The sequence below is a fragment of the Palaemon carinicauda genome, chromosome 2 (genome assembly GCF_036898095.1).
Source record: "Palaemon carinicauda isolate YSFRI2023 chromosome 2, ASM3689809v2, whole genome shotgun sequence".
In the NCBI taxonomy this organism is placed as follows: domain Eukaryota; kingdom Metazoa; phylum Arthropoda; class Malacostraca; order Decapoda; family Palaemonidae; genus Palaemon; species Palaemon carinicauda.
The window spans coordinates 42438986-42453438 of record NC_090726.1 but is presented as its reverse complement, the minus strand read 5'-3'; the positions used below and the strand labels follow the sequence as shown (position 1 = coordinate 42453438).

General features: G+C 39.1%; 1 protein-coding gene and 1 long non-coding RNA gene across 2 annotated transcripts in view; both read left to right on the top strand.

Moving 5' to 3' along the window:
• Positions 1-8925, top strand: part of LOC137624224 (neuronal acetylcholine receptor subunit alpha-7-like) — a 31078-nt gene extending 22153 nt beyond the window's left edge. The window contains exons 6-9 of the mRNA XM_068354730.1: positions 5619-5793; positions 6131-6286; positions 7698-7864; positions 8438-8925. Of these exons, the coding sequence (XP_068210831.1) occupies positions 5619-5793; positions 6131-6286; positions 7698-7864; positions 8438-8629 (690 nt within the window). The 3' untranslated portion in view covers positions 8630-8925. The remainder of the gene's footprint in view (positions 1-5618; positions 5794-6130; positions 6287-7697; positions 7865-8437) is intronic.
• A 3630-nt stretch (positions 8926-12555) lies between these two features.
• The window catches only part of LOC137617069 (uncharacterized), a 38338-nt gene continuing 36440 nt past the window's right edge, over positions 12556-14453 (top strand). The window contains exon 1 of the long non-coding RNA XR_011039570.1: positions 12556-12717. This is a non-coding gene — a long non-coding RNA (uncharacterized lncRNA). The remainder of the gene's footprint in view (positions 12718-14453) is intronic.

Here is a 14453-nt window from a genome sequence, read left to right as displayed (position 1 = left end):
TAGCACACTATAAGGCTTCTGATTGTCCTTGTAAAGGTTAAGACCTTTTTAGATAGTACCTAAGAGCTCTAACTGGGCAAAGTACTCTCTTCAGATCATTCCCCACCAAGTTGGACAGGCTTGGGATCTCGAACGACTTAGGCCAAGGACGTGAAGGAAGCTCGTTTAGCAAAAACCGAGCTGCAAGGAACATGTAGCCGTTTCAGATGTGAAAACAATGATCCTGCTGAAGGCGTGGATCTCACTTACTCTTTTAGCTGTTGTCAAGCACACGAGGAAAAGTTTTTAATGTGAGGTCCTAAAAAGAGGCTGATTGGAGAGGTTCAAATCTTGATGACATAAGGAACCTTAGGACCACGTCTAGATTCCAGCCTGGAGTGGACAACCGACGTTCCTTTGAGGTCTCAAAAGACCTAGGGAGGTCCTGTAGATCTTTGTTGGTGGAAAGATCCAAGCCTCTGTGGCGGAAAACCGCTGCCAACATACTTCTGTAACCCTTGATCGTAGGAGCTGAAAGGGATCTTACTTTCCTTAGATATAACAGGAAGTCAGCAATCTGGGTTACAGTGGTACTGGTTGAGGAAACTGCATTGGTCTTGTACCAGCTACGGAAGACTTCCCCTTGAGACTGATAGATTCTGAGAGTGGATGTTCTCCTTGCTTTGGCAATCGCTATGGCTGCCTCCTTCGAAAAGCCCCTAGCTCTTGAGAGTCTTTCGAAAGTCTGAAGGCAGTCAGACGAAGAGCGTGGAGGATTGGGTGTACCTTCTTTACGTGAGGTAGACTTAGAAGGTTCACTCCTAGAGGAAGAGTCCTGGGAATGTCGACCAGCCATTGCAGTACCTCTAAGAACCATTCTCTCGCGGGCCAGAGCGGAGCCAACCAACGTCAGCCGTGTCCCTTTGTGAGAGGAGAACTTCTGAAGTACCCTGTTGACAATCTTGAACGGCGGGAATGCATACAGGCCGAGATGGAACCAATCCAGCAGAAAAGCATCCACGTGAACTGCTGCTGGGTCTGGAATCGGAGAACAATACAACAGGAGTCTCTAGGTTATCGAGGTAGTGAACAGATCTATGGTTGGCTGACCCCACAGGGCCCAAAGTCTGCTGCAAACATTCTTGAGAAGGGTCTACTCTGTGGGGATGACCTGACCCTTCCGTCTGAGGTGATCTGCCATGACATTCATACCGCCCTGAATGAACCTCGTTACCAGTAGCTTTCGATCTTTAGACCAGATGAGTAGGTCCCTTGCGATCTAGAACAACTTCCACGAAAGAGTCCCTCCCTGCTTGAAGATGTAAGCCAGGGCTGTGGTGTTGTCAGAGTCCACCTCCACCACTTTGTTAAGCTGGAGGGACTTGAAGTTTATCAAGGCCAGAATAACCGCCAACAACTCCTTGCAATTGATGTGAAGTGTCCTTTGCTCCTGATTCCATGTTCCCGAGCATTCTTGTCCGTCCAAAGTCGCACCCCAGCCCGTGTCTGATGCGTCCGAGAGGAGACGGCGGTCGTGTTTCTGAACAGCCAAAGGTAGACTTCCTTGAGAAGAAAGCTGTTCTTACACCACGCGAGAGAAGACCTCCTCTCTTCGGAAACAGGAACTGAGACCGTCTCTAGCGTCATGTCCTTTATCCAGTGAGCAGCTAGATGATACTGAAGGGGGGGGGAGGTGGAGTCTCCCTAACACGATGAACAGGGCCAGCGATGAAAGTGTCCCTGTTAGACTCATCCACTACCTGACTGAGCATCGGTTCCTTCTCAGCATGCTCTGGATGCATTCTAGGGCTTGGAAGATCCTTGGGGCCGACGGAAAAGTCCGAAAAGCTCGACTCTGAAGATCCATACCCAAGGAGACAATGGTCTGGGATGGAACGAGCTGAGACTCCTCAAAATTGACCAGGAGGCCCAGTTCCTTGGTCAGATCCATAGTCCATTTGAAAATCTCCAGACAGCGACGACTTGTGGGAGCTCTTAAAAGCCAGTCGTCTGACGGAGCCGGACACAAGATCATGGTACTGCTGCACAGTCTGTGAACTGTCAATCATGGGCAAGCGAGGAAGTACAGTGACAACCCGAATCTGTCTAGACTGTCTGGGTCGTACAGACAACTCCTTATCGGGTTGCTGAGGTTGCCGCACTGCGTCACAACAAGTCACTTCTGTTGGTTGTTGAACGTCTTCCCCGTGACACATTGACTCCGTAAACAAAAAATCCTCTAACAAGGACTAAGCTTGGACTGCATGTCTTGCAACACAGCTCAAGGTCTATGGGAGCAGGTGTGGTAACAGACGGGATTAGCGACTGAAGTGGAACCATTACCTTCCCTGGAAGCATGTTATGCTTAAATAAAAGTCCATAGGAGGCTATGCAGCTAAAGGCTCCCTCCAAATGACAGAGTCCTCAAGGGAATATCAGAAGGAGGGAGAAAAGAACTTTCTCATCTACAGGGACCATATCCTAGAAAAGCTAAGTTCTCTCAGTGAGGGTTCACTGGTGCAAAAGCAGCAGACTAGAAGGCAACGTTATGAAACTGCTTGACAGTCTAGTGAGTTGGCAACAACCAAAGATGTGTGACTGAGAAGCATGCGGTAAGGTATGCAGAGCATGTTGTATGCAGAGTATGCTGTATGCAGAGCATGCTGTATGTAGAGCATGTTGTATGCAGAGCATGCTGAATGCAGAGCATGCTGTATGCAGAGCATGTTGTATGCAGAGCATGCTGAATGCAGAGCATGCTGTATGCAGAGCATGTTGTATGCAGAGCATGCTGTATGCAGAGCATGCTGTATGTAGAGCATGTTGTATGCAGAGCATGCTGAATGCAGAGCATGCTGTATGCAGAGCATGTAGTATGCAGAGCATGCTGTAAGCAGAGCATGCTGTATGTAGAGCATGCTGTAAGGTAAGCAGAGCGTGTGCATGGCGTTTAACATTTCTCAGAAATTCCATGTTCATAACTCATGATTCATATTTTTGCCATATTTTGCGATATTGTTAAAAATATATTGCAAGGAATACAAATATATTTTTATAAGTAATACCAATAACCACCATTATCATAAGGTTTGAAAATGGAGGTAAGGTATGCTGAACAGCAGAGTCAGAACGAGCTGGAACAACAATAGTGTTGGTTTCCTCTTCAAGACTCTGTTGAGGGAACACCTGAGGCTCAGTCTGCAAAGGCTGAATAAAAGACGAAGCAGAAGGAAGGCGCATGGGTGGAGGAGGCTGACTCCTAGCATGAGTGGTTGAACCCAAGGGTTGCGCTTGCTGAGCGGTTGGTGGAAGCGGAGTAGCAAGTTCCTGTTCCTGTGGTGTGAGCGGAGCGCGATGAGGTAGAGGCTGCGCAGAACAAGGTAAATGTCTCGCAAGCTGAGGCTCCTGAGGCGCAAGGCTAAGGTGTTGTGGTGCTTGCCTTGTGGAGGGTTGAGCTCGCTGCAGCGAGAGCTGAGGAGACTGACTCAAGGACGGGAGAGGTTGTTGTACCTCAACCGAGTGTTGCATCACTGGTGGAGCAGCAAGTGGAGGCGGAGGAAGAGAGGTATAATCCTCCTGATCCCATTGTAAAGGTTGCCTTAAGGAAGGCGGAGGCTGAACACCACTGGGAACAGCAAACTCAGAACGTGGCTCAACATTGTACGCCTGGCAGGTGGTACTGGTACTGCGATCAGGCGGAGCGAGCGCAGGCGGAGCGAGCGCAGGCGGAGGCGCAACCTTCTCAGCCCGACACTCACGCATCAAGACCGAAAGTTGTGACTGCATGGACTGCAGTAGAGTCAACTTGGGGTCGGCAGACACTAAGGTCTGCTGAGGTAAAGCCTTAACAGCAGAGATCTGTTGCGGCAGAACCTTACTCCTCTTAGGCGGAGTGCATTCAACTGATGACTGAGGAGAGTCAGAGCTAACCCAATGACTGCATCCGGGTTGTTGAACTCTAACTTCGTACGTCTGGCATAGGTCTGGACTTTACGTTTAAGAGGTCTTGAGACCTGAGACCAGCGTTTTCTCCCCTAAATTTCTTCTGCAGACGAGCAAAATAAGGGCTCAATCGTCTGCGGGTGGGAGTGACGGTCTCGGTAAGACACGCCCACAACCACCGAGGATACTTCTGTGCGCCGATCAAGGCCTGCTGAACCCTTTTGTCCTTCGACATTGCTTCTCCCCTGGGCTTGGGAGCTTGCAAGAGGTCCCGGACTGGGAGGACGACTGGCGCGCACAGAAGTACCCTCACGCACAACACTGACACACTTTGTGCTAATCACTTATCACTTTTGATTTTCTGTTTGCACTTATTTCACTGAACTCAAAACTTTAAGTGGTTTGTACCTGAAACACGCAATTCTATCCTTTCTCAAAAGCTAGTAATTGCGAAAACAGAATTACAATGTAACAGAAAAATCTAATGAAAGATAAATAATTCAGTGGCTGGAAAGAGACTAAACACTAGATCACTCTAGAAACGTTTACCTTCTTCCCCTAAAGAGACTAGGGAGAAGAGCAAAAACGATAACAACGTTACTCGCTTGAATGAAACGTTTATCCTCCTCTTTCTCCCTCCGTCTCTCTCTCTCTCTCTCTCTCTCTCTCTCTCTTGACTTAGAACCTGAGAGAAGAGCCCAATCATATATATCGTTAAAACATATTATTGTTAAAGGAAAAAACTGAAATATTTCCCAAAATGAAAAGTTCCTTTATTAGGATAAAAACCATTAAGTTAAGAAAGAATGAACAAAACGCTAGACACGGTTACTCTTACTGCAACGTGAAACCGTGAAAATTCTTTCTCTATCGTAACGATAGAGCGCAAGTTGAACGTTCTGAACGTCAACAACTGCAGAGACAAAACAAAACGTTAGTTCAACTTTGAAAACAGTACTAGACTATCAAAGAAATTCTTTCAAAGACATTAAAATAGCATAATATGTTAACAAGTAAACCGAAATGACGGGCTCAATGTTAATTAACTTCGGTACCAAGAAAAGACCGCCTACTATTAGGAAGGTCGAATATAAACAAATATAAAAATTAATTTTAATAAGTTTATAATAAAAGGAAGTTAATCGAAGAGGCCTATAAGAGGCGGAGAGATATAAAATAAATCTATAACTTTTGTTAAGCAAAATTAAGAAAGAGAGTCTATACTCTCTTAGACACCAACACTTCCGTCTAAGGGAAGGGTCGGCCATTTAAAGGTGAAAGAGAGTTCATACTCTCTTCGTCACCATAAATAATCAAATTAATTCCAAAAGCTAACTAAGCTAATATAGAAGTTTCCAGTAAAGCGACAGCCGAAATCAAAGAGAAATACTTCACCAAAGTCGTGAAAATACTCCAAGAACATAAGCGTATCCCAGAACGTCTTGCCGGAAGCACGACAGAGGAAAAATTGAGGAGGTGTCAACAAGAAGTACTATAGTACCTGGCCACAGGTGGCGCTGGTAAGTACACCCCCTTCTAGTATTGTGATAGCTGGCGTATCCCTCCATAGAATTCTGTCGGGCAACGGAGTTGACAGCTACATGATTATCGGGTAAGTTTAATATTGAAAAATTCAAAACTCTCAGCTGCTTAAGATATTCTTAATTAACTAGCACAGTTCCCCTATCTTCTTACAGGTGATGATGAGTAATTATGAACCTAACAATAATTGGAAACTTCTGAATGTCAAAGCCACAAGGGAAGTTCTCACCCTTGAGGAAGGCAATGAAAAATATGTTGAAATTAACTTTTCCTTTAAAGTGAAGCGCTTAGCGAAGTCACATGCTACCTACATTACAACAACTGCATTAGGTAAGAACAAAGATTTTAAGAATTGTTTTCTACCAGAATTTTAACATTTGACCTGACCTAAATTTTGATGGGCTTTCCTTTAAATTGCTGGATTTTTAAGGATGATATTTATATCAATTATTGACTAGGAAAGAGTTTTATGGATTAAAACCAATTTTTTACAAAGGACATACCAAAAGCTTGTGTGTACCTAATGGTCTACTTGTAATTTTAGATCAAATATCTTGTGCATCCTTTTACATCAATGCTTAAAACATTATGCCATTTTTTCTGCATCAATTGAATGAAATACAATGAACTAGAAGCTAAGCGTAACCTTTTAATGTATCTTTAACAGTTGTCATGATTGTCGTTCTCCTGACCTATGCACTGCCACTCAACAGCTTCTACAGTAGACTCATCATGCACCTCTTTGCTCTAGCCATCCTTATCGGGTGCTATCTAACTATGTTCAGTAGCCTGCCAAATAATGGTGGCCCGGTGCCTTTCGTAGGTAAGTAATCCCTTCAGTGGCCTATGATTTGCTTTAGTATATGGTCTCAATGGGCATAACATATGTCTTTTGAAGTACGGTTTGATGGGAGCTTGTGTCCTTTAGTGTACTGTCTGCAAGGGCCTCCCATCTTTTAGTGCACTATCTCATGGTTCCATGTGTCCTTTAACATACTGGCTTGTGGGCCCTTGTCTCTTTAAGTGTGTTGTCTGATGGAACCTTGTGTCCAGTATACTATCTGGTGGGTCCACATGTCATTTAATCTGACTTTTTGATGGGTTCTTTGGCGTTTAGTGGATATGTCTGATGGGTCATTGGGTTTTTTACTGGACTATCTGATGGACCCATAGGCTATTTATGGTACTGTTTGATGGGTCCTTGTGTCTTTTAATGGACTGTCTGATGGACCGCTATGCAATTTATTGTACTGTCTGATGGGCCCTTGTGTTACTTAATGGCTGTGCAGTAAATAATGAAGAAGACGATGATATCTACTGCAGAGCCAATCATAGGCACTATCGCAGGTCTTTGATTGAATGTAATTAAAGTAAAAACTTTAACAAAAGTAAGACAAAACACACGGGTACAAGTAACACTTGTAGACGTAAGGCTTACATAACGCAGAGTGGAATGCAACAAGGAGAGATAATGCTTGGTCTAACATCATTCTCTTGGGTGATATTGGGTTCTATGGGACAATTATCGGCCAGGACACAGATTACTGTGCCCTGATTGGTTGTCTATCATCTGTCAAAGGTGTGTTCCATCACACTCTTGTTCAACCATGCTTTCTATATTTGTGATATCATTTACAATTTGTTTTAATTTAGTTTTTTATATTTCTATCATTTTTTCAATTTGTTGAGGTAGAAAATTATTATCTTAACATTAAAATTATAAAAAAAAGAATTTAAAAATTAAAATGTTATTTTTGGTAAAATTTGGCATATTTCGAGGATCGCTGTAATATTCGGGACCAGAAAAACTAGCCCAAAGTGAATTTGCAAAAATCAAATCCGCAAAGAGTGGGGGACGACTCCATGGTCTGATGTGCCATTGTGTCTTTTAGTGGACTGCCTGAATGGCTTCTGTGAAACAGGAAGAGCCAGCTTTGTTAATATCTCCATTTATTTATTGATAAATCCTTTACTAGTCTTGACAGAGGCAAGAAAGAAAGCCATCAAAGCATTGACTTTTATTTTAATAATAGGGTAATTAGCAGAGAAACTTAAAAGTCAAAACTTTGCGGTATGTTATCAAATAAACGTTTTAGAATTTATCTTTATTTCATAAATTAGAACTAACAGCCTTTCCTGACTGCTAGACAGGTAGTTGTTTAATGTGATATATCTATTAAACAAATTGTCGCTAAATTCCTTTATCTAAATTAATTATATTTTTTCCCCACTAGTTCGATACTACTCTGGCACAACAATATTGACTCTCATTTCACTGGTTTCGACATTATTCCTGACGACCCACGCTTGCTGCGACTCCACACCGTCAAGCAACGTCGGGAAGAAGTTTGTCGGGATATTGTCATCCGCGCCAGGTCTACGAACGGTTACGACCGCTGAGGTATGTACGTGGAAACAATAAGATGGTGCTCTATCTCCTCTACTTGATCTACTTTAAAACAGGAAAAGGTGTACGTTCGAATATATATACCATATACGATGAAATTACCCATGATGCCAACTTGAAATATCTTCATTCAATACCAAGACCAAGAATCAATTTTTCCAACGATTCTAAGTTATTTGTTTTTCCAAGTGTTTATCCTTATACAGAAGGTCCTCAAGGTCCTCGGGTTATGAACATTCGACTTAAAACCATCTGGAGATACAAATCCAACTAAAATAATTAATCTTAGATATTGTATCAGTAATTCATAATCTAATACTGTAATTAAATATATAACTTGATGCAGTAAGCAAGACAGCATTTGCAATATGACACGGGACTATCTGTTGACCTTTGGAGCTGAAAATCGTAGGCATGTGAATTAGTTGATGCCTACCCGAGGCCAACATTTAACAAAATTCCACTTATAAACAGCTTTTAGGAACTTGTTAGGTTTGTAAGAAGTGGACTTTCTGCATCCTTTTAATCCCACTCACTACACCCAAACTTGCTTCTTCCTCTTAACAGCAATCTTACAACCCACTGGAAGTAGAGCTGGATCTGGAAGACGGCCCCCGACCAGACGCAGATCCATCGGTGACAACGGAAAAAGGTTTCCCGGCGAACCAAGTGAGGCGTGTTATCAACTTCCTCATGCTGGTCCTCTTCCTTATCGCTTTCTTCGTGGACTACTTCGTTCTGAGATCTGTTATGAAATAATGGGCGTAGGCGTAGAGGCCTCTCGAACACCAAGAACAATTCGTGACTGTACAAATCTGTGTGTAATGATCCAAAAATGAAAGATGTACTGTAATTAAATTTATGCTTCATTTGCCTGCACAGGAATACATGTACGTAAATCAAAGTTCTCATTAATAATTCCTGAGATGTTTTTGATTATTAATTTGAAAGAAATATTAACCTAGCTTTTAGACAAATTTTATTTTGCTGATAAAGAAATGCCCACGCACGCAGGCATGCACAAACACAAACACACCCACACACACACACACACACACACATATATATATATATATATATATATATATATATATATATATATATATATATATATATATATATATATATATATATACTGTGTATATATATATATATATATATATATATATATATATATATATATATATATATATATATATATATATATATATATATATATATATATATATATATATATATATATTGTACAGTATATTAAACCCATAAAAATACTAATTAACCATGCATGAACTCATACTTTCTGAATACATGATATTCAGTACACAGCTGATATTTTGTAACTGGAAGATAAGAATATTTACAAAAAGGTTGTGTTTTTGTAATTCAATTACTTCCCAAATAAAAGAGATCTAAATGAAATCCGAGTTTAAATCGACCCTTCTTTTGAGAATAAATCACTCTATTTCCTTTTATGATATCCTTTGCTGCAAAACTGAGTCCTGACTCACTTTCCTTCATTTCTCAGCAATTGCCTCTATATCTCCTCTATTGCCAACAGAGAAGGACCCCTATCAACGCATTGTTGAGATTCAGGATCCCTTGCCAGACAATTTGCTCGTGGAACCTGGAGGTCACGGCACCACTCCTCAGGACCTAGTTCGTCCATTGGTTGGCAGACTGATTGGTCAAAAATACGGGGAGCCTTGTTCTTTGGTATGGATAGATGATCCTTACTATCTCTGAGGCATTAGCCCTCAAGAGAAAGGTGGAAGGAGGTTCAGTAGTAACCTCCTATTCCCTGAAGCACCGGTAGATTCAGGATCTGAATGGAATCTACTCTATTCTGAAGGAGACTGTCCGTATATTCCTAAGAATCACTCGCTAACACGCTGGAAAGAAACTTTAAAGAAATTAAAAAGTCAAAACGTTCAGCCAGTGGAAGAACAGTAGTTCTCACTGACAGCTGAAATCAGAGTGAGTGCTCAGTAAGCAAGCAAGGGGGTGGGGCTTCCACACTCCCGGCTGCTAACTACAAGCCACCTGTTTACATCTTGTGAGAGTTTAATAGTAGTATAGGCCTACTTCAGTTTCGCTGATATTCTATCCTATGTAAAGGATGAAGGTTTGTGTTTGTGACGGAACAAATACATACTGTACTGTATATTATATAAAATACAGTTAGCCATCCTTATTCGTGGGGGTTAGGTAAAAGAGACAGGCACGAAAAGCGAGAATCCTTAAATACTTGCTGCCCTACGGTGGGTTCAGTCCTAACCTAACAACATACTACCTGTTTCCTTCACATGGCAAAATAATACACTAAGTAACCTGCACTATGTGATATTGTTTTTACTTGGTTTCTATCACAATATAAGTAATGTATTACAGTATGAACACATTTCAATCAGTACTGTATAAGTAATGTATTACAGTATGAACACATTTCAGTCAGTACTGTATCAGCAATGTATTACAGTATGAAAACATTTCAGTGAGTGTACAGTAGGACTACGGTACACATAACACCAGTCATCACCACACATATAAGTAAACAATGTACTTTGACAACAAAACGCTCTTGTTCCTATTTAACATAACACTCGCTGATATTGTAGTGTATATTACTGTAATATATGTACAATATTATCACTACAGTACAGCTTAATTAGCTACGGTAACACTCGTAAGTGTTTGCTGTTTTCGACAGGTCGACTCGCTCCTCAACGTACACATAGCCAACACCTACGTTACTATTGTAAAATAAATATTTTGTATATAGTACTGTACAGTAATTAATATATCAATAAAACAAGAGTATATCATTCATTACCGATAGAAATGAAGTTTGGTTTCAGGATATTGAATATTAAATACCCAAAGTTGGCGTAAAGGACCCAAGTATAGTTGTTATGTGGTAAGGTTAAGTTAGGCTACATTCCTGTGGGCCCAATATCATACTTCTTTGAGTTCTACATATAAAAACCATTTTCTACATTAGAGCTTCACGTGAAATAAACTATAATTTAAAAAAAAAAACTATAATTTAAAAAAAAAAACATTGAGATACCTTAACCAGATAACATACACACCTGACATAACCTAATCTAGTGGCATTCCAGGCTAAGTTGACATTACAAATACAGGATTAACATAACTATACATAAGTTATATTTTTCATAAAAGGATATGAAATGTGACTATAATTAAGGCTATTCACGAGTAAATAGAAAATATAATAATAGTACTTTATATAATACGGTGGTCAACACAAATTGTGAAAAAAAAAAAAAAACTACAGCAATTTAACTTAATCTGAACCTTATTAGAACACTCACCAAAGTATCCAGTCATTTCGAGTCTATATAAAGTTGGCCTGTGTTTTTACACAGTTTTTATAACTCTATATACGCTAAAAATACGCGTAAAAGGTGTGAAAATACGATAAATACGGAAATATTCGAACACAAAATCACGGAAGTTACGGAACACTAAACTAAGCGACTGTCAACTACATTAGTAGTAATACAAAAAGTTCAGGAGAATGGCAACCTTACCAACGGCTCCCCATTCATAATAATGAGTGATCAACATTTTTTTCTTTTTATTAATGAGTATTTATCTCTTTATTTCTTAACTTTTTATAGATATAATTTATCATATTGATTTATTTTCATAATAATTTTCTTCTTCTTTTTTGAAGGGTTTATATACGTATATGAAAGATCCCTTTTAATGTTATTACTGTTTTCTAAATATTTCATGTTAATTGTTCATTAATTCTCTTGTAGTTTATTTACTTCCTTTCATCACTGGGCTATTTTTCTCTGCTGGAACCCCTGAGCTTATAGAATTTTGCTTTCCCAACTTAGCTTGTAATAATAATAATAATAATAATAATAATAATAATAATAATAATAATAATAATAATAATAATAATACATTTGATAGGCCTATAAATAATTGGAAACGGCGTGGCAGGTAACTGACCTCTTAATGTGGAAATAAAGATTGGAAAGAAGAAACTTGAAAACGGTTTTTTGGATATTGTGAATTTGTGATTATTTAATGAAAATTACATTGATACTTGATCTACCTTTAATATATAGGAAAGAATTATGTACTTTTATTGTAACTAAAACCATCAATCTTTTTCGCAATCGCAATATTTACTTTTTGTGTCAAGATTTTGGTCCAAAACTTGAATACAGTTTTTTTGGATATTGTGAATTTGTGATTATTTATAAAAATGGCTTGGATAATGGATCTACCTATAATATATAAAAAAGAATTATATACTTTTTGTAACTGAAATCATAAATTTTATTTTTTCATGTTATTAAATCGCAAATTCTCAATCGCAATGTTTACATTTTGTTTGTGACAAGTGACAGTCACAAGACCCGGGGCCAGGGTTGCCATTCGTACGATAATTATAGTACATGTACGATTATTTTGGGTCCGGTACGATGTACGATACATACCTAAGGTATAAACAATCTAGGTGTGTGTGGGTTTAATTAAATAATTATACTAAAATATTTTGAAATAAGTCAATCATGTAACACCCTAATAATTATATTGAAACTGTGTACGATAATTTTGGTTGAAAAACGACAATTTTAAGGCTCATGTACGATAATCCAGTCGAAATAATCTGGTAACCCTGCCCGGGGCCAGAGTAACATTTTGAACATCCATCCGTTGTTTAACCTCTGCTGTTTAGTGCATATTTGCAGTTCATTAAAGCTTTTCACATTGGTTTTATTCACTGAAGATTGTACGGCTTGATATCTTTTCTCGCCTTGAACCAACGGTTTAACTAATAAAGGCAATCAACGGTTTAACAAGTAAGTGTTAAGAAAGGTACTCCTTAATTTGTACTCTTACTATATGCCAGTGTTCATCTGTTTATCAAAATATTTGCTAATTCTGTTCTGTATTTGTGTATAAATATACACCGGCCTTTTTTATTGTAGTGTATATGTATTATATTAGTATGGGAATACTTATTAAATGTTACATGGTGACTATCCATTAAGTTGGTCAGCCATTTTGAAGTCGGTAAAGTTGTATTGTATTACAGGCTGTGATTTCGAACAGAAAATGTATGTTTTCCTTTAAGTCTTAAGAGGCAATGAAGTGGTAAGGGAGTACATATAAGTCCGATTTTACTTGTGTATGACATTTTTGTGGGAACTTGCATTCCACGGTTTATTACCTGTGCCAATGAAGCTGGAAGGAGGTTATGTTTTACCCCCCCTGTTTAGCCTATGTGTGTGTGTTTGTGAACAGCTTCCTGGTCACAATTTTAATCGTAGAGTAATGAAACGCGCAAGGATTAACTGTTATGTATAAATCTGGAAATTATTAAAGGTCATGGTCACGGCCAAGCAAAATTTCCAATTCCCGTAATCAGCCATAAGTTTGGACATCATTGGCACAGAGACTTTGGTAAAATTACCTGTTTAACCAAACTCTGATATCCGATTAAAAAATTTATATTTTCCAGCTTAAATAGTGTGTTTTCAATGAATCTTACCTTTATTTTTGCCGCAAATAATCAGATTTAAAGATAACCACAATAATGGGGTTTTTGCGTGGTAGGCAAATACCTTGTTGCCTAATTGAGTTGATTATTTATTGGTTTGCCTTGCCATAAGCTCTGTTCCCTCACGATTAAACATTATCTCACTGCTCCTATGTTCTGACAAGTGGACTATGTTCTTGTGTAGAGGTTTTGCAGCAAAACGTCTTACGAACAACGAGAAAATGGGAAATAATTCACATATTCTATGCACGCGGGAAGATCTGGCCACTGATATATAAAGGCTCCAAAAACTTTATCAAGCTTTCCTAAACCAGCAGGAGCGTGTCCCAGCGCAATATAGTCCTTTCAATGACGTCACTGGGAATCGCCGGCGGCCATGCTGGAGGGCATACAAAGCGAAAACATGGCAGCTGCTACAGCGAATATGGACAATGAGAGCGACTTGTCAAACAATTGTCGGGTGATGATAAGCGTTTTTACAAGCAGAAACTCGATCTAATTGATGGCCTAGATCCATACCAGATGCAGAAGTCATTCAATCAAAATATTGAGGATTTTTCCAGTATTTCATACATTGATATGGTGAACTACTTGAGTGGGCATACATTTCCATTGAATAATCTGCTTCCAGAATTCGTTGTTTTTCCCTTTAATGCTTTTAAGTCCAAAATTAGATAAACACTGGGCCAATGAAGAGTGTTTATAATTATAAAGCTAATATTGATCATTTAGCCTAACCTTGTGTATTATAATTTTTGATTGTCAAAATGTATGTAAAAGTTTTGCATTATAATGTCAAATCTTTATCAGTTCATGCCTAAACATTGTGTTTGGTTACAAATGCTATAATTACTTATATAAATATAAACACATGATGGACAAACTCTATCGTAATGCTCTTGGATGATCGTTTTGCCTCCTTGCAATTAAATGCGCAAGTTTAATTATTTTTTTTTAATGTTTCATATATAAGCTGAAGACCCCTTCGGGTTAAACCAGCTTTCAGATATTATTATTTATAATCAATGTTTATTC